This window comes from Schistocerca gregaria, chromosome 7 (genome assembly GCF_023897955.1).
Source record: "Schistocerca gregaria isolate iqSchGreg1 chromosome 7, iqSchGreg1.2, whole genome shotgun sequence".
NCBI classification, from domain to species: domain Eukaryota; kingdom Metazoa; phylum Arthropoda; class Insecta; order Orthoptera; family Acrididae; genus Schistocerca; species Schistocerca gregaria.
This window is the reverse complement of record NC_064926.1, coordinates 377,511,364-377,537,575: the sequence shown is the minus strand read 5'-3', so window position 1 is coordinate 377,537,575 and position 26,212 is coordinate 377,511,364. Positions and strand designations below refer to the sequence as shown.

Genomic DNA, 26,212 nt, shown 5'->3' with positions numbered 1-26,212 from the left:
TCATAATTTATTGCAAATGAACTGATACTGAAATCAAACATAAGACATATTCTTTGACAAAAATGTAGATATGTACTGAAAATTTGAAAGGATACATAGCACTGGTGAAATGGTGCATAACAAAGAATCTACATCATAAGCAACAACAGGTTAATATTATGTCTGGAATCCAGTGCTGGTCAGTTATAATAATACAAATGAAAATATATGATTTTAAATTTAAACATTATTTTATTTATTCCATAACACAGTGGAAATATACAGATTTGCACTGGAAAAAATAGATATTTCTTGTAGTATTTATATAAGTGATATAAAGAACGAACTAGATGAGTTGATTTCAAACTACACACCAATGTAGATTGAATTATATGTTGTTACATACATTACAATTATTTATATGTGTTCATAACACATATGCTGTCTCATTATTACTCATTTAGAAGTATGGGTAATATTGTGGTCTATCTTGTACATCCTCTTCTGCTATTGCATGTGACAGCAGAAATAATATATTGCCTTCAGACAATTGCACACTTCTTTCCTTATTTCTGATACAATCATTGTGCTTACATACTACGTTTAACTTCCCTAGCTCTTGCCTGTAACTCCCTTTTCATTTCATGTTATTCCATTCTGTGGCCACTTTCATATCCACTATTCTATTACTTCCTCTTGCCTTCCATCTGTTTCACTGGCTTCATGCCATGGCCATTTCACTTATTTTCACTAAAAACTGTGAGATTCCTATTTCTGGCACCCTGACTGTCATGGTCATGTGCTCCTACTGTTTGATACATTTATCAATCATATAGAAAATTTCCACTTTTTGTCTGTTATTTTGCTTCGTGATTTAATTAGCCTATTAATACTTTCCCTCTCAGGTAGAAGTAATTTACTTCCAACAGTACTGAGGCCTGTTTTCACTCTAAGTTGGAAAGATTCTACAATGAATTTGAGCAATCTTCAAGTCATAGATACTGTTGTAAAAATTTTCATCTTCTATTATTCTTCACATGTTGTGTTGCATACTGTCTCCTGGAACATACCTGAAAAGAATTGTTTATTTAATTGTGGTCATTATTGTCATTTGTAATCTATACTTTCTTTTTACAGAGGTACAAAAATGTAGGGTACGTCTTTTTCAGGTGGATTTATTTAGTAGTTGAAACAAAACATACTCTACTTAATATAGTTTGACACTAGCATTAATTATGGACTCATCTGAATATGAATTCATGATTAGATTTAAATGTCTAAATATCTTTCCAGCATTCAATATCTGACATATCCACAGTTACAAAAACTGTGTTGAAGAATTTATACAAACCTATGTTTGAATTAGCACACAGCTTAAATCCTTTTTTTGTTTTAACTTATAGAACTAAATTTATTCTCTGCAAAATACACCTGTATGACTTCTCAATTAATATAACCTAAATTCTCTCTCCCCCCCCCCCCCACCCCCTCCCCAAACTGATTTATTCACAGGGCACTAAGGAGGATAAACAAGAAGCAATTGAAAGTTATAATTCAAATTACTACAACACCCAGAAACAAGAAACACGAGGGTTGGGCATTTAATAGTGGCAACTACTTATTTACAGCTCTTACAAAATAGATACATGTTTCAAAGTTTTACTGACCTTCAGAGTAGTCACCAGCATTGTGTATAACCCATTGCCAGCAATGTGGAAGTCATAGGATACTCTTAGCAGTGCCAGTTGTGTTGACAGTTAAAGCAGCGCGATCTATTGCCTGACAAATCTGTAGCAGTTCTGAAGTGAATGCTGTGAAGTGTTTCCTTCAGTTTAGAAATCGAATTGAAATTATGATGGCTTAAGTCAGGGGAGTGCAGTAGGTGGTATAGCACTTAGCAGCCCCATCAGTCAAACAAATCAGTTACATGTTGATTAATCGGGTTTCTGCCAATTATTCGTGTCTTTCCTGCATGATATTTCAAATGCATGACTCACAGTCTTCCTCAGGTGCTGTCTGATACCAATTCCAATGTGAAACGAGTCCGGTATTTATGCCTACGCCGCATCTGGCACTCTGTCTGTGGTGAGCGCCATCCAATAGCCTTGGCTGTAGCATTTTCTTCTAGCCGCGGCTGTTCCAAACGATGTGTGTGTACTTTATGGTTATTATCCATTGTCAATATAGCTGAATTAAGTTCTGAATGATGTCCAAGCTGTGCTAGACATTTTATCTTCCGATTGTCATCATTTGAGTCCTTCTGTAAATTAGGACGTTCTGTTATCATGCTGTCTTGTGTTAGCGTTTTGTCTGAAGTTATTGTCCCCCAGGAGTGGCTGCAGAATTATTTTCAGGACAATTGTGTTCAGATCGTCGCTTGAGACTCGGAAGAGCGTCCTCAGATACTTTGTCTGTTCTCTGAGGTCCTTGGTTGCATGTATTGGGCTGTCATCTCTAATTCCATCCTTATACTTGTGTCCCTTAGGGTCTGGATGTTGTCTACGTTGCGTCTTCAAAACATCAAGTGCTGGGTTCCAGGCCGAGCTTAGCTGGAAACCAGTGTCCCGGTTAATGACATTCTCTGCACCTTAATCTCATTAGATTCTTTGATGACACTGTCCCAGTATCTCAATGTTTGTGTTAAAATCTTTGCATCACTGTACTTCATAGAATGATTGAGTTCTAAACAATGTTCCGCAATTGCTGACTTGGTTGTCTGTCTCAGTCTTTTGTAGCTTTGGTGCTCTTTGCACCTGTTGTCAATGGTCCTGGTTGTCTGGCCAATGTGTGCCATACCACATTCACATGGTATGTGGTAAACACCCAGTTTCTGTAGATGCAGGTCATCCTTCCCACTCCCTAGCAGAGCCTTAATCTTGATGGGTGGATGGAACACACTTCTAATGTTATGTTTGTGGAAAATTCTTCTGATTTTGGCAGATATTGGCCCACCATATGACAAATGTGCAATCTTTTGCATTTCTTCTTGTATCTCTTCAGGAATCTCTCATGGGGAAACAGGGCACAGCACCTTTTGAAGATCTCAAGAAGAGTACTCATTTTTGTAGCACACTGTCGCCAAATTATCTGAATGTGATAGAGTTTGTGCCCTGTGAACCAGTGTTCTGAGTACACCGTTTTTCTGTGCCAGGTGGTGGCAACTGCTGGCCTGCAGATACAAGTTGGTGTGAGTGTGAGTTGTGAATGTGATGGGCACACTTCCTCACACACGGCGAGAGAATCTTCTTAAGGTGTTGAGCAGCGAGGCAGGTGGTCATGCCGATATTGTTGACTATTGGACACACAGGAACCCCTTCCTTGCACACCTTAGGCAAGCCATAAAATCTGGGTAGCACTGGTGCTTTAACCCTTAGCTGCTTAATGGTCTTTTCTGGAAGGCCGGTTTCCTTTAGAAGAGCCCTAGTCTTCTTATCCACTTTGTCTGTGGGGTCCCTTTCTGTTGGTCTGTATGCCAGGTTGCCTAAAAGTTGTCAGACCTTGCTATCATAATCTGCCTTCTGTGGTATATCGGTTATATTCCCCTTATCTGGTAACACCACAACGTTGTCATCTTTCCGGAGTTGTCTGACAGCCAACCTCTTGTCACCGGAGATGTTTGATTTGGGCAGCTCAGTTTTAGTGAGCATCCTATGTGTGTCTCATCGGACTTATTCAGCCTCACTGCCGGGAAGTTTCAGGGCCACCTGCCCTACTGCACTGACAAAGGCCTCAGCTGGAATATTTCTGGGGGTAACTAAAAAATTGAGACCCTTGCCCAATACTTTCAAGGTGGTCATGTCCAGTTCCTTCTCACTCAGGTTGACAACATTGTGAGCATCCTCGTTCATCTGCACTTTGTGGTTAAGACATTCAGACTTGGCTTGTTGACAGGATGCCAATTTCTTCCTCATGCACTCAGCTAGGGACCAGGAGGTGCCGTCAACTCGATCCCAGTCTTGTCTGGTCAGAGAATTTGCTATAAAAATATGTAGAGCCAGCAACTCTGGACATCACGTCAAGCCGGTGGCGCATGTCATGTACTCTCTCCCTGACCAATGCTAAGCCCACTCAGTGTTTAATTCTGTTGGCCACTCTAGAATTGAGGTGATGTTTGATTCTAGCAAATACTGGAACCACGTCCTCTTCTCGGCGTTGCAGCAGGAAACAGAGAGAATTGAGCAGTCTGCCCTTCCTTTGTTGAAGCTTGTCTTACACAGCACAACATGGTAACAGAACATTCTAATTCACAGAAGGACTCAAATGATGACAATCAGAAGATAAATGTCTAGCACAGCTTGGACGCCATTCAGAACTTAATTCAGCTATATTGACAATGGATAATAACGACAAAGCATACGTACAGTGTTCGGAACAGCTGCGACTAGAAGAAAGTGCTACAACCGTTGTTATTGGTTGGCGCACACTAAGGACAGAGTGCCAGACACGGCATGGCCCTCAGTGGGCACACCTAGCACAACATAGGCATAAATACAGGACTCGTTCCACACTGGAATCAGTATCAGACAGCACCTGAAGAAGACTGAGTCACGCAGTTGAAATATCATGCAGGAAGCATGTGAATAACAGACAGAAAATTAATCAACATGACAATGCCTCACCGGGAAAGCTTGAAGAATTACAAATCAGTAAAAGCTTGCACTGTACGCGCTAGAGCATTGTCCTGCAAAATGATGGTCAGGTCCTGCAGAAAGTGTCATCACTTCTGTCTCTGAGCTGGTCGAAGGTTGTGTTCCAAAAATGAACTGTCAACACAACTGGCACTGCTAAGAGTATCCTACAACTTTCACATTGCTGGCAACAGGTTATACACAATGCTGGTGACTACTTTGAAGGTCAGTAAAACTTTGAAACGTGTATCTATTTTGTATGAGCTGTAAATAAGTAGTTGCCACTATTAAAGTTCCAACCCTCGTAAAAGTAGTCAAAAACAAGTTTCATTAATGTTTTGCTTAAATATGAGGTACATATATTAGAGCAACTCTAGAATTATCTTATTTTAATTGGTATCTTGCCGTGCATGTCTTTTGTGTTTCCATTGTCTTTTGCAGAAGTGAAAAATCCATATTTTTATAAATTATTGAAGAAAATTGTGTAGAGATTGCGTTAACAATGCCAATTTGTGGATGTACAGATCATCAATCAACAGGTATCATGCTTAAATGTGCAAGTGGATCTGCTATTACAACGAAAAATATTACTTCACAATAGTTATAGGTGAAAGCAATGGACTACATGAAGGTGTTTTTCACAAGTAGTTTGAAACATTTTATATACACCACCTATATACTCTGTAAAACACTGTGAAGTCAGGTGCTGATCCAGCAGGTCATGATCCCCTGCATGAAGCAAAACCAAATTTAAATAAATTGTTATGATCATATGAAAATGTTGCATATATTTATAATATGAAAAGGAAATTGTGTGTGTGTGTGTGTGGGCGCGTGCACCCCTATCATCTATTTCTATTTTTGATGAAGGCATTGCTGGCCAAAAGCTTTGTTTGTGACAGTCTTTTTATTGTGTCTATCTGTGACTCAGCATTTGCTACATGGTGAGCAGCAACTTTCCTTTTCATAATATTGTTGCATTCCATCATGGATTTTCCATTGTATATATTTTATAGTTGTTATTAAAATTCTAGGCATCTTTAGCATGTATACTACCTGACAAAAAATGTGAAGCATCTAGAAGAGCAGAAAGAAATGAACTAAAACTTCATGATTTGAGAGAGTATAAGATTTTATTTCAGTGACTGCAAAACTGAGCCAAATGTTTCGATAAGATTCTGCTCTGGTAATCAGTGAAGAGTTCCTGCAGTGCTCTTTTGGCAACCTAATGCATTTCATTCAGCATCTATCTATCTACAGCCCTTTGATTTGTTTTGTATCTTTTATGCAGCAGTTACTGTTTCTTTAGAAATTTCTTCACATAGACTTTATATCATAGAGAGCCTCCTGTCACAAAAGGTATATGTCTATCCAGTGGTTGGTCAAAGATTCTTTTAAACTTGAGCCAAATGTCCTTGACTTGCTCCTACTCAAGGGTGAATGTTACCACAGACAAGTTGTTGGTGTGCTCTTATTAATGATTAGCAAGCAATAAAACTAGTTTAATGGAAAATCAATAGTTTAAAAAATAATAATACTATTACTTAGCTACAAGTTGTTCCTAATTATAGATGGTGTTATTTTGTAGCATTTATAAACACAAATAAAATAAAAGTGTCATTCAGGATCATTTGTATTGCTAATGTCTCTCTGTCAATATATGCTGGAACTCATTCATTATCTCAGAATGGATGTGATCAATATAACAATCTATATAACACAGCAGAAATAATGACTGAAGTCCTACATGAATGTAGGGAACATTAACACAATAAAGAGAAGTCCTGACTGGAATACAGTAAATGGAAGGAGTCACTTAGTGATAGGTACAAAGAATAGAGTGAACAAGACAGTTACAAGCTGTAGTTATTTGTGTGTGTGTCTGCAGCTCAACAACTGAGCAGTAGGGGAAATCATTTCTTTTACGTCTTCCTTCATACAAATATCAGGAAATTTGCACAGTGTGTGAGGTTAAGAACCATTTACAACATTTTTTGGTTGGATTTCCAGAGCTTCAGTAACATTCAAAACATCAATAAAAACAGATAAATGTAACAGCTTCCTAGAAACAATGTAGCATTGTAGCTAATAGGGCAAAATAAATAATTATTGAATTGAGGCTTTTGTAATCAAATATCCTTTTTAGAAAGATATAATGTTTATATAATGTGTGTTATACAAATACAGTGTGAAACAGGGTACAACAGAGCTTTGTACATTTAACTGATTATTACCTTTTACTGTTAGTTGTTACTTAATATTTAGCTTACATTGACTTCAAGCTTAATTTCACTATTTCAAGATTTTTTTCTATGTCAGTGCAGTTTTGTTGACCAGATAGTTATCTAAAATTCAATAAAAAATCTTTGTATTTGGTAAGCATGAAGTTAGTAGCATGTAAGTATTAGTAAACTAATTTTTTAAAGAAAATTCAGAGGTTCTTATTCAGGAGATAAGAAGAAGTCAGAAGAAATAAAAAATAAATAGACAACAGAAGGCATAAAAAAGTCATATATGACACTTTATTCTGTAAGTGTCATTCAACTCAATTTTAACATTGTTCAGTCTGTAATCATATTTTGCAAATGCTCTAATTAATCATGCTCCTTTTGTTTTGATTTCTATCTTCCTCGTTTTTAATTTCTGAAGAAATTTTCCTTTGTATACCATATTACTATGAGTGTTCCTCCTATTCTTCAGTGTTAAGCTGAATGTGCTTCTTAACTTCTCATTTTACCTTCACTTTGTAATAGCTTGACATTATATCAATAAATCTACTGGGCTGTGAACGGTCTTCTGTACACAAATTTTTAGCGATACCAATGAAACTGACAGTATAATGAAAAATATTTGAAGAACTCAGTAATTTCTGCATCACAGAATAAAATCATCTACATCTAGATATAAATCTATACTCTGCAAACCACTGTCGGGTGCAAGACAGAGGAGGGTATGTCCCATTGTACCAGTTATTTGGGTTTCTTTGTGTTCCATTCACATATAGAGCCCAGGAAGAATGATTGTTTGAATGCCTCTGTGTGTGAATTTATTTTTCTAATCTTATCTTCACAATTCTTATGTGAGCAAAATGTAGTATCATTCTATAAGTTGCTGCCTCTGCGGCCTGTCTGTGTCATGGAAACTTCATGTTGATGCTGTCGTCATAAAGCATACTCAAATGCACAAAGAATTTGTTATACAAGGAAGAAGTGAGTATGTTTTAGTGACTCACCTGCAGCACTTGTTAGACCTTCGGCACATCCTTTTCCTTCCTTTTGTTCATCCATCGTGTTTCTTGCTCCTCCACTGTCCCAAATAACAGATAGGCCAAGTATGGAATGGCGGATACCGCCATAACCACATATAGTACTTTGCTCCACTGCTGAATATTTTGCTGTATAAAGAAGAAAAGAGTTGGCAATTTTCCATTACTTCAGTGGCTTCAAGGTGTTTTTGAATGGTCAAATTGTTTTAGGTGAAGATGAATTAAGCTGTTATGAGGAACAATGCACACATACACAGTATAAATATATTTCAAATGATCTGGCACATTTCCCACTATGATGGAATATAAAAGACATAGTAAGATAGCGTCTGTATCTCTCTCCACTGTCGAAAACACAACACAGTGTTTGTCAAACTGGCAGTATTTGATGTTAGTTCTGTACTGTTCATGTTACATGTGGCTATCAACTTTTTCTGATAAAAAGATGGTAATTTTTGTTATGAACACTACACTGGAAGATTAAGATGTAGCATACTGATTTTGAGTTTATTGCATCAGAGCTCTCTTCAAACCAACTGTATTTCAAGATGCTAGAAGTAAGATACACAAAGCCAGAAACTTGTGCTGTGTGTGTATGGTTTTCCACCATCCCTCCCTCCTACTCCCCAAGTCAGTGAGCAATCTGTAAAATTGCCAGTTCTAGAGATGTAGCCCAGAAAAATGTAATTGGACACATCTCTTGCCATAGATGTGTGTATGTGGGTGTCTGCATGATTGTGTGTGTGAATGTGTGTACTTTAACTAGAGAAGGAGTAAGAGCCCAAAAGCTAGTGTAAATACTATTTTCTGTTGTGTGTTTCCATACATCATGTGCCAGTCAGCTATAGGCAAGTTATTGCCTTTTCTTTATTTTATGTACATGGACACAGTCATTGACAAACACTGTCTTGGATTACTTTTTGGCACTGGTACTTCTGTATCATTTTTAAATCAGTCTACTTAAGTTTAGAGTTGCAGACAGGTGAGACAAATCTTTGTGCTTGTTGATATCATCACTTGCCTTTGCCAGGAAAGTCTGCTGTTTTAATACTTATAATCAAGTCACTTGGCCAGTAAATTGTTGGGTAGCAGCGGAGACCAAAGTGGACCACGTTTCTAGGATAGACTATTCCCACACTTTTGCATACTGTGCAGCCTGAAGGGCCTTTAAGTGCTTTAAAGACTCCATGTGATATTCATACCCAAACAACAATTATTTTAAAGCTTAGAGTGATTGCAAGCCCATCCTTTTTTCAAAGACCACCCATTGCACTCGACAACACTGAAACAGAGCTGGATAGGCTCACTCATGAAGACATGCTGACACCTATTTCCCATAATCAATAGTCCACACCCCTGGCCACAGTACACAGGCTCATGCATTTTGATTTCTCATAATGGGATAGTGTTTACATCTTACCAGAAAAGCTTTTCCACCTGTAATAGGTTTCAACACATTCACACCACACCTTTTCACCTGGCCTCCAACAATCACGCAGAGAGATCCCTATGTTTAAAACCCAGCTGCACAAGGAACTGATGTGAAACAACACATCTAATGCTTTCTGTAGGTTTATAGCAATTTACAGGATGACCCCAGCTGAGGGCAGCAGGCAGTTGGAGTAGTTGTTTGGTCATCCTCATCACACCATTTTGAATATACTGTGACCAGTTACCAGCCCTCTGCCTTCTGAGTGAGCATTACAGTGTGGGTGTGTCAGTTCAGGTGCCACTTAACCTGGATACAGAATTATCTCTGCCCACCAAGGGTCCATGTTGTAAACCATGACTTCCACCCACAGACTTCTGCAGCAGCAATGGAATCAGCTTAACATTCACCACCCTGGCTGGCAGCTAGGTGCTTCCCATTCCTGGCAGAATCTCAAGTCCCATGGTGTCTCAGGCATTTCCCATTGGATCTTATCCTGCCTTGGCAATCCAAAGCAAAACCCGTGTATATCAACCCACTGCCACTGCCTACTATCAACCTACATGGTGCCACTACTCAAATGACACTGATCATTGGGCATGCTCTCTGGTGGGATCGTGCCAGACTCTGACATATAGGCTGGCATAAGACAACGTTGACTTGAGCAGTGGAGTGTGTGCCATGAGTATTATGATATTGGCTATGGTGTTATTGTGGATGATGCTATTTGTAATAGGTGGAATACTGGCACAGCTTCAAATTAATTTTGCTTGGAAACATAGACTGTTCTTAGTGGCATACTGTATGTATATCTCTTGTTGTGAATAAAATCCATAGTCTGTGTGACCAGAGCACCTTTTTACAAAACCATGTGAAGATTAACAGTGAGTGAATATGTGGCACTTCTTTTCAGACTACATTTTAGCATGTGATATTACTTGACGATATGTGTAATCCTTTCGTTTTCATATTTTTTACATAATTTTTGTAAATAATTTGCGAGTGCAGCCCTGTGTATCTCATATGCACTAACAGTTTCAGGCATGAATGAGATATTATTTTCACCTGTTGGTTAATGTTTAATTCACTTTTTTGTGTGACAGCTTGTTATCTTTGTTTACTATCAGTCCCATAGTTTGTCACAGGACATTCCATGAAACAAAATCTGAATATGTTGCTTTAATCACCAATTTTGTCAGATAGCCCATGTGTGCATGTCTGTGGGTGGGGGAGTCTCATGTACAGTATGGGAAAAAGGCCAGCCTGTCAAAGTTTTATTTTTAATCTGCTGGTGCTATATTATGTAAAAGTAAGGGAGAAAATGAAACAAACTGTTAATGCTTTGCTTATTTTGAAGACACAGTGAAGTCATCTGTCATAATTCATGTCACTATTCAATGGATGTATCACTGACAAATATGTGTTACATCCTCAGTCTAGAAACCATTGTGCAGAGATCTGATATTCACCTACTATCACCATGGCATTGTCTAGTAACGAAAATTGATATGATATTAGCTCATCTACTTTTCTAGACAGATAATAACAAAAGTGATTTTGGCAGTCATTACTGTACTATTATCTGTGTTGTTATCTGAATTTTTGTGTGTAATTATTTGACATATGCATGTCCTTTTACATGTATCTGCTTATACATGTTAAATTGGTTGCCTCAATATCATCTGCATGTGGCTGTTACTGAAATAACCTGACACGTTCTACATCCTAGTGATAGATTCGCATCCAGGATCCACGGAACTTGAAAATAAATAAAATAAATAAATAAAAATAAATGGCAGTGAGATTTGAACTAGCTAACATGTCATCAGATAACAATTCTATGGTCTAATTTACCGAAGTCACTGATGAGGATGAATTGGATATTCTTATAATTGAAGGCAGCATTTTTTTCATGTCAGAACTTTAAAATATTGGATTCAGTTATGGCAGCCTGTTGTATTGTGTGATTTATGGTCTGTTTCGGAGGAATACATTTCAGTTTTCACTTTAGCATATCACATAGCATTGAAGTCTGGTCTTGAACTATTTTTTAAAAATGCATATGTAGTTACTAACTACCATGGATTTTGGATGGTACATTGGCAGATCTGTGGCCTGATCACAAAACTTTCGAAAATCCAGTCCCACATATCCTTGCAGCTATAATTGGCCATTAATATCCCTCCCATTGAGCTTAAAATGAAAAAAAGTCCCTCTAGCTGGCACCTGTTCTTATACAAAGATCCTCATAGAACCTCTCATCCATAACAAGGCATTCTATTTTATGTTTTCTACATTTTCCCTATATTCCTTCAAACAAAGGTGGGTTGGTTGCTACTGATTACTTCTCCCATCCTTGTTAAATTAGACTTGTAATAATGTAAATGCTTGTACATATGAATTATGTGTTTTGTTCTTCAGCTGTATCATCTGATATGTCCAATATACATGCTTTGCTCCACAAATGAATAAAACAACAATATGCCTTGAGCAACTCAACAATGTTCTTTGCTAGACCCTCAAATAATTCTCATCTTTCCTTGATATGATGCATATCTTACTCAAAATAATGAGCTCTCCTTCTAAATTTGTCTTCTATCATTTGCCAAACCTGCACTTCCAGCCCAACACCTCATATGACATTTCTTGGTAGACGTCTCAGATACAATTTCTACACTGTTCCTCCACCCACTACTCCTGTTGCTAATCCTTCACATGACTTTCCTATACAATCAGAGTTAGGGCTACATGTGAAAACAGTTACGTCATCAAGGAGCTGTACTGTGGCTGCTGTGCATCATCCTTTGTGGTTATATGGCCAGCACTAAACTGTGGCTATCCATTTGGGTAATGAATGTGATCAAAAGTAGACATGTTCATCAGTATGGATTGTCCATGATCTTTAGTTGTGCAAAAATGTCCAATTTCAGTCTGCATTTTGCTTTTGTTTATTTTCAAATAACACGTTATTTGAAAATTTAAAAAAATGCAATCTTCAGGTTGAAATTGAACATTTTGTACCAGTGTCTTTATCAGTCACTTTAGCTTCCATACCACATTAAACCTCTCCCACCAGTCATCATCCCTTGAAGTGCACAGATAGAAATGGTCTATCTAGAACATCCTCCAATCTCACAATCTCCTTTACACTCTGCTAGTCATGATCCTACATTTCCTTATCTCATTCATTTGCCTCATTCTGTGTCCTTACTTTGTTTTGTGCTTCTCTATATCTCTTCTAATCACTCTCCACCCCTCTGCTGTACACATACACACACAATTTTGTTGTGATTACTTTACTCTGTACAGCAAAAGAAGATCTCTGACAGCTGGTTGGATTCTTGCCACCATTTACTGTGATGTGCAGAATGCTATCTGAAAGCAATAGCTGCCTAAACTGTTGCAACACTGTGGTGATACACAATGGAGCATAAGAAAATCACATTATGTGATTGGTCATAATAAAAGTGCAAAGCAGCTGGGCAAAGTCAACTTCAACTGTCAGGGATGCCATATGAACACTAGGTAAATTTTCACCACTGGCATAGAGAGAATATGGTGTCCATAGTCCACAAAGATTCCAAGACTTACCAAGCGGGAAAGCGCCGGCAGACAGGCACATGAACAAAACACACAAACACACACACAGAATTACGAGCTTTCGCAACTGGCAGTTGCTTCGTCAGGAAAGAGGGAAGGAGAGGGAAAAATGAAAGGATGTGGGTTTTAAGGGAGAAGGTAAGGAGTCATTCCAATCCCTTAGGGGAAAAAAAGGACAGGTGTACACTCGCACACACACACACACACACACACACACACACACACACACACACACACATATCCATCCGCACATACACAGACACAAGCAGACATATTTAAAGGCAAAGAGTAAGGGCAGAGATGTCAGTCGAGGCGGAAGTACAGAGGCAAAGAAGTTGTTGAAAGACAGGTGAGGTATGAGCGGCGGCAACTTGAAATTAGCGGAGGTTGAGGCCTGGCGGATATCGAGAAGAGAGGATATACTGAAGGGCGAGTTCCCATCTCCGGAGTTCGGATAGGTTGGTGTTGGTGGGAAGTATCCAGATAACTCGGACGGTGTAACACTGTGCCAAGATGTGCTGGCCGTGCATCAAGGCATGTTTAGCCACAGGGTGATCCTCATTACCAACAAACACTGTCTGCCTGTGTCCATTCATGCGAATGGACAGTTTGTTGCTGGTCATTCCCACATAGAAAGCGTCACAGTGCAGGCAGGTCAGATGGTAAATCACGTGGGTGCTTTCACATGTGGCTCTCCCTTTGATCGTGTACACCTTCCGGGTTACAGGACTGGAGTAGGTGGTGGTGGGAGGGTGCATAGGACAGGTTTTACACCGGGGGCGGTTGCAAGGGTAGGAGCCAGAGGGTAGGGAAGGTGGTTTGGGGATTTCATAGGGATGAACCAAGAGGTTACGAAGGTTAGGTGGACGGCGGAAAGACACTCTTGGTGGAGTGGGGAGGATTTCATGAAGGATGGATCTCATTTGGGGCAGGATTTTAGGAAGTCGTATCCCTGCTGGAGAGCCACATTCAAGGTCTGATCCAGTCCTGGGAAGTATTCTGTCACAAGTGGGGCACTTTTGGGGTTCTTCTGTGAGAGGTTCTGGGTTTGAGGGGATGAGGAAGTGGCTCTGGTTATCTGCATCTGTACCAGGTTGGGAGGGTAGTTGCGGGATGTGAAAGCTGTTTTCAGGTTGTTGGTGTAATGGTCGAGGGATTCAGGACTGGAGCAGATTCGTTTGCCACGAAGGCCTAGGCTGTAGGGAAGGGACTGTTTGATATGGAATGGGTGGCAGCTGTCATAATGGAGGTACTGTTGCTTGTTGGTGGGTTTGATGTGGACGGATGTGTGCAGCTGGCCATTGGACAGATGGAGGTCAACGTCTAGGAAAGTGGCATGGGATTTGGAGTAGGACCAGGTGAATCTGATGGAACCAAAGGAGTTGAGGTTGGAGAGGAAATTCTGGAGTTGTTCTTCACTGTGAGTCCAGATCATGAAGATGTCATCAATAAATCTGTACCAAACTTTTGGTTGGCAGGCTTGGGTAACCAAGAAGGCTTCCTCTAAGCGACCCATAAATAGGTTGGCATACGAGGGGGCTATCCTGGTACCCATGGCTGTTCCCTTTAATTGTTGGTATGTCTGGCCTTCAAAAGTGAAGAAGTTGTGGGTCAGGATGAAGCTGGCTAAGGTGATGAGGAAAGAGGTTTTAGGTAGGGTGGCAGGTGATCGGCGTGAAAGGAAGTGCTCCATGCAGCGAGGCCCTGGACGTGCGGGATATTCGTGTATAGGGAAGTGGCATCAATGGTTACAGGGATGGTTTCCGGGGGTAACAGACTGGGTACGGGTTCCAGGCGTTCGAGAAAGTGGTTGGTGTCTTTGATGAAGGATGGGAGACTGCATGTAATGGGTTGAAGGTGTTGATCTACGTAGGCAGCGATACGTTCTGTGGGGGCTTGGTAACCAGCTACAATGGGGCGGCCGGGATGTTTGGGTTTGTGAATTTTAGGAAGTAGGTAGAAGGTAGGAGTGCGAGGTGTCAGATGGAGTCAGGTGAAAGGTTTTGTAGGGGGCCTAAGGTTCTGAGGATTACTTGAAGCTCCGCCTGGACATCAGGAATGGGATTACCTTGGCAAACTTCGTACGTAGAGTTGTCTGAAAGCTGACGCAGTCCCTCAGCCACATACTCCCGACAATCAAGTACTACGGTCGTGGAACCCTTGTCAGCCGGAAGAATGATGATGGATCGGTCAGCTTTCAGATCACGGATAGCCTGGGATTCGGCTGTGGTGATGTTGGGAGTAGGATTAAGGTTTTTCAAGAAAGATTGAGAGGCAAGGCTGGAAGTGAGAAATTCCTGGAAGGTTTGGAGAGGGTGATTTTGAGGAAGAGGAGGTGGGTCCCGCTGTGATGGAGGACGGAACTGTTGCAGGCAGGGTTCAATTTGGATAGTGTCTTGGGGAGTTGGATCATTAGGAGTGGGATCAGGATTGTTTTTCTTCATGGCAAAGTGATATTTCCAGCAGACACTACGAGTGTAGGACAGTAAATCCTTGACAAGGGCAGTTTGGTTGAACCTGGGAGTGGGGCTGAAGGTGAGGCGTTTGTATAGGACAGAGGTTTCCGATTGGGAGAGGGGTTTGGAGGAAAGGTTAACTACTGAATTGGGGTGTTGTGGTTCCAGATTGTGTTGACTAGAATTTTGAGGTGTTGGGGGGAGTGGAGCTGGAAGTGGGAGATTGAGTAGATGGGAGAGACTGGGTCTGTGTGCAATGAGAGGAGGTTGAGGCTTGTTGGAAAGGTTGTGGAGGGTGAGTGAGTTGCCTTTCCGGAGGTGGGAAACCAGGAGATTGGATAGTTTTTTGAGGTGGTGGGTGGCATGTTGTTCTAATTTGCGGTTGGCCTGTAGGAGGATGCTATGTACAGTCGGTGTGGATTTGGGAGAGGAAAGATTGAGGACTTTGATTTGGGATAGGAGTTGACGGGTGTGTTCATTGGCCGAGTCGATGTATAGGTGAAGGATTAGGCGGGTGAGGGCTATGGATTGTGCTGTTTGGAACTGGTATAAGGACTGATGGAAAGAAGGATTGCAGCCAGAGACGGGAACTTTAAGTGTGATGTCTTTGGGAGTAATGCCAAATGTCAGACAAGCCTGAGTAAATAAAATATGGGAGCGTAATCTGGCTAGGGTGAAGGCATGTTTGCGGAGGGAATGTAAATAAAATTTAATGGGGTAGTTGTAGGGATGTTGTGAGGTTGACATGGTATTAGTAGGTGGGAAGGGTAATATGAGGTTAAAGTGAAAGTAAAGAGAGATTTATATAGGGAGAGATAAAGGTGTGAAAAAAGTCGAAAAAGTGTTGGTTTGAGATGAGCTATGTTAATCATGTGCTGAACTTAGGTTGGTGAACAACAATGGGTGCAAAGGTTGGGTAGTTATGTTGTCTCCAGATCACGTTAAGGGTGGAGAAATTCAAGAAAATTTCGAAATTTTTTTTTTTTTTGAAAAATAATTTGCGAAAAAATAAAATTCGAAAAGAATTTTCGAATAAAATCTCGAAGAATATGTGTGTAAATGTATTCAAAGGACTGGTTATGTACTGGCCGGTTATGATAATGAGGCTAACAATTGTTTGATGAAGAAATAATAACGTGTAAACCTGTGGGAAGCTGCTAAAAAATGATCGGTTTTGTGGGAAAAACAGGAATGGAAATAAAACGAAAGTTGTTGGAAAAAAACTGAGATGGTTGTGTAATGGGTGAAAGGAACTGAAGCTGTGAAATAGTATTAACGAGTTTACACGAAATGTTTGTAATATATATATATATATATATATATATATATATATATATATATATATATATATATATATATATATATATATATGTGTGTGTATGTATATGTGTATGTGCGGATGGATATGTGTGTGTGTGTGTGTGTGCGAGTGTACACCTGTCCTTTTTTTCCCCTAAGGGAAGTCTTTCCGCTCCCGGGATTGGAATGACTCCTTACCCTCTCCCTTAAAACCCACACCCTTTCATTTTTCCCTCTCCTTCCTTCCTTCCTGACGAAGCAACTGCCAGTTGCGAAAGCTTGTAATTCTGTGTGTGTGTTTGTGTGTTTTGTTCATGTGCCTGTCTGCCGGCGCTTTCCCGCTTGGTAAGTCTTGGAATCTTTATTTTTAATATATATATATATATATATTAAAAATAAAGATTCCAAGACTTACCAAGCGGGAAAGCGCCGGCAGACAGGCACATGAACAAAACACACAAACACACACACAGAATTACGAGCTTTCGCAACTGGCAGTTGCTTCGTCAGGAAGCACATCCTTTCGTCTTTCCCTCTCCTTCCTGAAGAAGCAACGATCGGTTGCGAAAGCTAGTAATTCTGTGTGTGTGTTTGTGTGTTTTGTTCATGTGCCTGTCTGCCGGCGCTTTCCCACTTGGTAAGTCTTGGAATCTTTGTTTTTATATGTGTGTGTGTGTGTGTGTGTGTGTGTGTGTGTGTGTGTGTGTGTGTGTGTGTTTTCAGTCAAATTCAGTAATATATAGTTTTTTTCAGCAAGTTATGAAAATTCTGATTACTGGAAGAAATTTACAGCAGTGAAATATTAATAATAGCTGTTCCTCTCGTTTCCAGGCACAGAAATGTGTGTCAAAGGTAGACATAAGTGGTACTAGTAAAGTACAAGAACACATATCGTTACACACTAGTGCAACAGATTACTATTAAAACAAGAATTCTTATCTAAAGGCATAAATGCGGAAAATTTAAATAATGACATGTTAATATTAGTGGAAGTCTTCCATTTAAGGTAACATACCTGTCCAGAAATGAATGCACTTGTAACAAGTGGTGTTAAAATTCCTGGAACAGTGATGAATGTCTGTGCAATTCCTGCTGCAGTTCCAGCAGCATGAGGAAACATATCAATGTGGTTTAGGTATGAACCTCCATAAATTGCACACCGTGTAACCATTGTGAGGACAAACATCGCAACAATTCCTGTCACATCACATCCGAGAAGTGTCACTCCCAACAGGCAAAGTGCAGGTCCAATACAGGCTGTGAAAAAAAGAAATGGAGAACATTAGTTCTTTCAGACATTTAACTTTACTCATATTTTTATTAATGATCAAATAGAGATTACTCTCATAAGCAGAATTTTCAGAAAATGAATGGTGAGAACAGTGCAATTTTCTTTGTAAAATGCTCATAAGTTCTGTTTATTCAGATCTACTTAGCAGGCAAAAAATTTTAAAGTAACCAAACCATGAAAACTCCAGTAGGAATATCAATAATGTAGGGAAAGACAGATTGCTACTTACCATAAGGAAAACACATTAAGTTGCTGGCAGATACAATTGGAAGACACTAAGGACAAAATTGCAATCATAATAATAAATATTTCATACAGTCAACAGCGACTATGATGTCTTTTAAGAAATATCATATGACTGTGAATCCCAACCATGGAAGTTAAACTTACATAAAGCTTTTGGCCACAATCTTTATCAATTAAAGAGAGATACATGTCACTCATAAACAGAAGTAAGCACACCTCATGCATACAGGCCTGGCAACTCCAGCGTTGCTGGCCGGAATGCAGCTATCACATGGGAAGCAAGAAACAATCTGGAGGGGGGGGGGGGGGGGGGGCAGTGAAGGTGAAGTGATAGTAGTGTAAGGGTGTGGGAAAGACAAACACTGTCTGGTGGAGTGTGCAGGGACAAGAACACCAACAGGATGCCTAAACCATGGAATTCCCCCCAAGTGGCCTAACCATAAGGATTCCTTTTCTGGATCCCACCCCTTCTTTCACAATAACCTACACCTTTTCATATTCTGACAATCCCTTGCCATCATCAATCTGGTACTGCAAAAACACAGCTACATGGCACAGGCAACCCAGAATCACCTCTGTTCCCTCCACAAGATACTACTACTACTATTACTACTACTACTACTACTATTACTACTACTCTGCAATCCCATGCATCACATCACTGAAATTGAATCCCTTGTTCTCCAGCACCTAGAGTAGCATTACAGATACCACCTCCATGAGTTATCCAATGTGCTGACATCCCATAGCCACTTTGGGGCACCATTTTCCAAACCCTGTCGTACCCACAGTGTTCCTCCTCATCCACCCCTCACAGCAGCTAAACCCAGCCTAGCTGATCTTTTCAAATTCCACATCCCTAAAACTCCCTACCAGCTCTCTACCAAATCCATAGCCAAGACATCCCTGTAACACTGTTGTTAATCTTTTCACCAAACCCCCCAGTTCCACAGAAGTTTCAGTCTTATCCAAATGCCTCACCTGTAGCCCTACACTCAAATTTAACCATGCTGGACTTGTCAAAGACCTACTCTCCTTCTCCCAATCCCTGCAATGAAAGCACTTTTTTCCTGCCTTTCAAACAAACCATCCTATTTCCAACATTGAACCCTGCCTTTTCCAGTTCATACCACCATCTAACTGTGGTCCTCCTCCCCCCCCCCCCCCCCTCCCCCCCCATCCCTCCCAGCGAACCATCCATTGGTCATCTTCCAGGAATTCCTTATCTCTAACTTATTCTCACCATCCTCCTCCAGGTCCCTTCCTCAGAACACCAAACTTTCAGTAGAAGAAGGTACTGCCATACACAGCCACAAAACAAATCCTGACTTAATCATCCTACCTGCAAACTAAGGTTCCAACAATGTTTTTATGACTCACAGTGACTACCTGGCAGAAGGACTCTGCCAATTATCTGACTCCTCCAACTATAAACTGCCAGAGTTATCCCATCCCACAAGTCCAACACAACCTCCAGTCTCTGCTTAAAGCCTTAGGCCCTTTCCAGAACATTTCCCCTGAATACATTTCCCTCCTCTCCTCTATGACACCTTGCACATCCACCTTCTATGTGCTTCCCAAAATCCACAAACCCAGCAATCCTAGACACCCCATTGTGGCTAGTTATTGAGCCCCTACTGAAATAATTTTGGCCCTAATTGAGAAACACCTCGAATCGATTGCCTACAATCTAGCCTCCCATGTCAGAGACATCAACCTCTTCCTTCACCAACTCTCCACCATCACCCACCCCTTTACCCGCCCACTGGGTCCTTACTGGTCACTGTTGATGCCACTTTCCTGTACACCAACATCCTCACGGTCTTATTGATATTGAATGTTACCTTTCCCAATATCCTTAGCTCAGATCCACTATCTCATTCCTCATACACCTTACTAACTTTGTCCTAACCCGCAACTACATCTCCTTTGAATGAAAGGTATATAAACAAATTCGCTGCACAGCCATGGGAATCTGCGTGGCACCCTCTTGTGCCTAACTTCTTGTGGGTCATCTAGAGGAGACCTTCCTAGCCTTCCAAAACACCAAACCCCTATTCTGGTTCAGATTCACTGATGATACCTTCATGATCTGGACTGAGGGCCAAGACACTCTATCTTCATTTCTTCACCTTCTCTCCCATCCACTTCTGGTGGTCCACCTCAAACCAGCATGCCACCCTCTTAGATGTTGACCTCTTCCTCTCTGATGGCTCCATCCACAACTCTGTCCACATTAAACCCACCAACCACCAATAGTACAAGCATTTTGAAAGCTGTAATCCCTTTCCCACCAAAAAACCCTCCCATACAGCCTCACCACCTGGGGACAGCTTCTCTGCAGTGACAAAAACTCTGTTGCTCAGTGTGCTGAGGGTCTCACCAATGCCTTCACAGACAGGCACTATCCCCGAGACCTAGTCCACAAACAGATCTCCCGTGCCATTTCCCCTCACACCTCCAATCCTCCCACCACACTCAAAAACCAGCCACAAAGGAGTGTCCCTTCATCACCCAGTACCACCCTGGACTGGAACAACTGAATCACATCCTTCGCCAGGACTTTCATTATTTATCATGATGATCAGGAATGAGTGACATCCTCTCCAAGATATTTCCCATCCCTCCTAAAGCAATGTTCCATTGCTCACCCAACCTCCACAACATCCTTTTACATCCCCATGCCACTTCCGATCCCAACACCTTGCCACAAGGATCTTTTCCCGGTGGAAGACTCAGCTACAAAACATGCCCAATCCATCCACCCAGCACTTCCTATCCTAGTCCTGTCACAGGTTTGTCCTACACAATCAGGGGCCAAGCCACATATGAAAGCAACCATGCCATTGCACAGCTTTTTACGTTGGTATGACTATCAACCAGCTGTCCACGAGCATGAACAACCACTGCTAAACTGTCGCTGAAAGCAAAGTAGACCATCCTGTGGCAGAACATGTAGCTGAACATAACACACTTGGTTTCAATGGCTGCTTCACTATCTGAGCCATCTGGATCCTTCCCTTCACCAACAGCTTTTCTGAACTGCACATTTGGGAGTTATCCTTACAACATATTCCCTGCTCCCATAATTATTCCACTCTCAAGCTACAGTAGCATACCATCCTCACACCCTCCACCCAACAGTTTCCATCTTCTCTGTCCTGTTATCTCCTCTCCGTTCTCATCTCCCATACTGTTTATTTTCCGTCTTCTGCCAACACGTCTGTCCATCTTTCCCCACTCCTCTCCTTATATGCTCCTTTTTTCCCCACCTCCCACCTCCACAACTTCCTGACACTGTGCCTGTACTCTCCACCAGACAGTGTTCACCTCTCTACACAAATACAGTACCATACCTTCCCCTTTCCCACTCCCACCAGATTGATGCTTGCATCCCATGTGATGGTTGCATTCTGGCTCATGATGCTGAAGTTGGCAGTCATGTCCATGAGGTGCACTTGCTTGTATGTACGAATGGTGTTTGTGTCTCTTTTTTACTGGTGAAGGCTGTGGCTGAAAGCTTTATATAAGTGGCCTTTAATTGTGCCTGTCTGCAACTTAATGTGTCTTCTTTACCATAAGTAGCAATGTCTTTTCCTACATTGTTGTTTTAAAATAATCAAATAGACACGAATAAAAACATTTTTTGGCTTTGGCAGATGACAGAGGATGAGCTGCAGTGGAAGGTAATATGTAAGTGCAATAAAATTCTTGTTAATGATTATTTTAATATTTTAGAATATAAAAGAACAATTTTCCACTTGCTCATTCTTTTTTCTGCACTGGATGAATAGGTCTTACCTTCTGGATGCTGTGATCCAGTTGCTTTTTATGATGATAAGTAACACCTCTGCTATCTTCTAAACTATAAGCAGAATCTCTGACTAGAAATAGCTGCTTAGTTAGTAGATTTTATCTGATACAATGTCAGATCAGCAACAGTAATTTGTGGTTTCAGCAAATTTTTATGAAGACAGAAACATAATACATCAAATGTACTGAATGGGGCAGAATCTTATACACTTACAATGGATGAAATACTCTTTAATTGTACTTTATTCTGGATATACTTTATGCAGAAATGTTCTACTCATCAATTCCATTACATGTGGTGAATAGATTTTTGCTTATCTTTACTCATATACTTACTGGAATTGTTAGAGTTTTGTGCCAATAAAAGAGAGTTAGAAATTATAAAGAAGCTTCATCCATTTGACAATAAAAGAGTAGCAGAAGACAGTTTTGCATAAAAATAATAATTACCTATTGCATCCCATATTTTGAAAGCAACAATCTTACGCATGCCCTTTTGTATGAACCACTGTGTTAGGAAACTGTATATGCTGCAGCTCATCCAACCAAATAAGTAAGGCAGTGCAGATATAAATCCAGCCTGAAAAATAAAAAGGAAAGGTTTTCCGAGTATGGATCATCATCATAATTTAGTGCTCTTATCCAGGGTTTTATGAACAGTTTCTGAAATTACACATCTGTGACTGCCACTTACTAGAATGACACATTTAGCTCTCTTTGACTTTTTACCAGGGCTATTTCCAACAACCTAATCTCTTGTTTATATGCATGGTTTTGTCAAAATACTTCAAAGCACCAAAACTATTAAAAATATTGAAAACTTGCTATACCTCCCAGATTAAATGGCAGGGTTAATCTAATCTTGTCATATAATACATTTACAACATTATTGCTCCAGTGTAAAATTCTTGAGTGTTTTAATTCCTTCTGGGCTGATTCAAAATCAGTTTGAAATTTAAAAATAAGCTTTCTGCTTTCTCAGTTGTGTAGATAAATTGTTAACTGCCACAGAGGAAAACACATATAGCTGTCTCGTTTGAAATATGAAATGTCTTTTCTCATAACATACAGAACTTCAAAACATGAGAGTGATGTACAGGAGACAAATCAGTCTCACAGTTTACTTATTTAAAAATTTTGCTAAACTTACAGTATTACTTGTTGAAGAATTTACTTATTTAAAATTTGTCAAACTTAAAATATTACTATTCAAGCCTCTCCCTGAAGCTCTTGCAGAATTTGCATCCACTATAAGTAGCAGGTAACTTTTTATTTCATTTTAAGAATCCAGCTCAAAGTATCAGTTCGTCGTTGCAACCTTCAACTGAGTAGTAGCTTATTTCAATTAAAAAATGACGTAACTTGCTTTTTAAAGTATTTAGCTTAGTATTTGTTATGTCACACCCTTTAATTTTGTTGTGAATTTTCATGGCTATATATTAAGGGGTCTGTGCATACAATTTTAAGTGATGTAAAATGAGTATAACATTTTCTTTATGTCTCATGTTGTGCAAGTGTAGAAAATGATTTCTTTAAAATAGATCAGCTCTGCAGCATAGAAAAGGAATCACCTCAAATATGTATAATGAGGGGACAGTTAATGTTTTTAGTTCTTTAAATAATGATCAACACAATGCCCTTGGCTTTGCAGTGCACATGTTATGAATGATTGTTTTTTGTAGCTTTAAGATTTTTATAATGTTTCCTGAGCCTCCTCAAAAGATATGCTGTGTCTAATAATGGATTCAAAAAAGTTTTAGTATTACACTTCCCTGGCGTCTATATGAGTAGCCCTGGCTAAAATTTCCATTGAAAATGAAAGACTGTTTAATTTATTTGCTAGATATTCTATAAGTGTTCTCCATTTAAAATTTCTGTCTAAATTTACTCCTAGGAATTTGACAGAGCTGAGTTATTTTTGATTTTTGTGAATAATAAACATTTCTTCAGAATTTGACATTTTTTTAAAAAACTTATCATATGGGTTTTTGAAATGTTTAGCATTAACTGATTTGGAGTGAACCATGTTTCCAAGTTCTTCATGATGCTTTGTGGCATATTCTCAACATTTACATTTTTGGTTGGATGAATATTTATATTGAGAGGCAAATCATTTCCATAAAACAGGAATAAAATTGGCCCAAGGACTGAGCCTTGAGAAACACCTTGTGATACAGTTTTCCACTCTGAGAAGTAAACTGCTCCATTTGATGTAATTATTACCATTTGTTCTTTCTCAGTGAGATATGATTCAAACCAATTTAAAGCATATCATTTATTCCAGACCTATTGAGTTTCAAAAACAGCAGGGCATGGTTTACAGAGTCAAATGCTTTTGGAAGAGCACAGAAAATTCCTACAATTTTAGCTTTCCTGGCTAACGATGAAGAAATTTTTTCAATAAACTCATTTATGGCATCTTGTGTGCTTTTACCTTGTTGGAAGTCATATTGATTATGTGAAATGATATTGTACTGTGTAATGAAGCTTTGAATTTGTCAAGCAACAATTTTTTCAAGTATTTTGGATATGATTTGGAGTATAGAAATAGAATAATTCACCTATCACCTTTTGAAACCTTTTTAATATACTTATACTTGTTTTAAAAGAATTGGAAAGCAACCTTCCTTAAATGTTTTGTTCATTATGAGAGATAGAGGGTGAGCTATTATGTTGTAACCTTCTTTAATTACTTTGGTGGGTGACCCATCCCAACCTGTAGAGTCTTTGGTTTTTAAGGACAGTATGACATTTTTAACATCATTTGTTGAGACCATGTTGTATTTATAAGACATCCACTGACACCGCCTTACAACTCAAAACTATTTACTTTGTGCTCATAATTCGGTACATCTAAATCAGATTTTTATACATTTATGAAGTACTCATTGAAATACACAGATATTTGAACTGGATTTACAACAGATTTCTCCGTAAGTTTAATTTTTGAAATGTCTTGCTTGTAATTTTTGAAACCCAAGTCAGACTTAACTAAAGACCATACTGCCATTGTTTTATTTTTTACCCTAAAATGACTTTATTATCTGCCATTTGTTTTTAAGCTTTTTCAGCTTTAAAAAAATTATTTTATACTTTTTAACATCTTTTACAAAATTAGAATCTTTGTTGTACTTCAGATGATTGTGTAACTTTCTTTTCCTCTCACTGAGTGGTGGTGTGATCCACCTTATGTTACTTGATAATTTATTGCAATATGTTCTTGCGGAAAAGTTTCATTAAATACTCCAAGAACACTATTTAAAAATTTACTGAAGCATTCATTTGTTAAATCACTGTCCTTGTCAGACCCTGTAACATTACTCAGTTTCTCATAGAATATTTCAATATTTCTTTTACTGAAACTTCTTGTAATATACCTAAGTTGTTCTTGTATTATATTTATTAGTTTTTGACTGAGAAAAACAAGGCTGAGTGATTAGAAAGTCCTAAGTCTAAACAGAATTTATGTACATATCAAAGAAGAAATATATTACAACGTTATCAGTGCATGTTGCTGAGTGAGTATTTAGTTTAAAACCAGGCTTTTTAATTGAATCAATAAATTTTGTTGATTCTTTGTTGTCATTTGCATTGTTTTTTATTAAAATCAACAATTGTTAAAAAAATTTTTCTTTCTTTAGTTTATCCAGCTTGTATTGGAATTTAGAGAGGAACGGTGTAATTAATGCTCTTTCTGGAATTCTGCAAACTGAAATGGCTAACATTTAAGCTCTATGCAGAGGGTTTCAAGTATACAATTTTCATTCACATAACTGAAATGTGTTTTCACTACACGGCTTATAGCAAAATTCAGGAATATGCAACAATCTCGACAATTTTTTTTTCCTCCTTGCAGTAGTTGCTTTCAATTTCGAAATTTTTAGTTTTATTTAAAATATTATTGTATCAAGCTAAGACAATGTTCATTTAAACAAACAGTTTATATAATTTTACATTCTGAGTGAAGAATTTGTAAATCATCAAGTTTGTAGCTTAGGGTGCTGGAAGACTTTGATTTTAAGACATTTATATTCCACTGCATCAGGTAAGAATTTACACTCATTTTAATGGTATTAAACATACATTTCAGAAAACAATATTTGCAATTAAATACATTTCTACTCAGCAGAAGGACCCATTTGGTCTTTTTAGCTCTTTTCACCATTACTTATTTTGATTAAATAAACTAAATTATACTAATTTATT

General features: G+C 39.1%; 1 protein-coding gene across 1 annotated transcript in view; it reads right to left on the bottom strand.

Annotated features, from left to right (window-relative positions):
- Positions 1-211: 211 nt before the first annotated feature.
- Positions 212-26,212, bottom strand: part of LOC126282108 (sialin-like) — a 52,470-nt gene continuing 26,469 nt past the window's right edge. Inside the window, exons 7-10 of the mRNA XM_049981569.1 lie at positions 22,457-22,586; positions 17,672-17,913; positions 7,840-8,001; positions 212-1,049 (exon numbers count right to left, since the gene is read on the bottom strand). Coding sequence (XP_049837526.1) covers positions 7,852-8,001; positions 17,672-17,913; positions 22,457-22,586 — 522 coding nt within the window. The 3' untranslated portion in view covers positions 212-1,049; positions 7,840-7,851. The remainder of the gene's footprint in view (positions 1,050-7,839; positions 8,002-17,671; positions 17,914-22,456; positions 22,587-26,212) is intronic.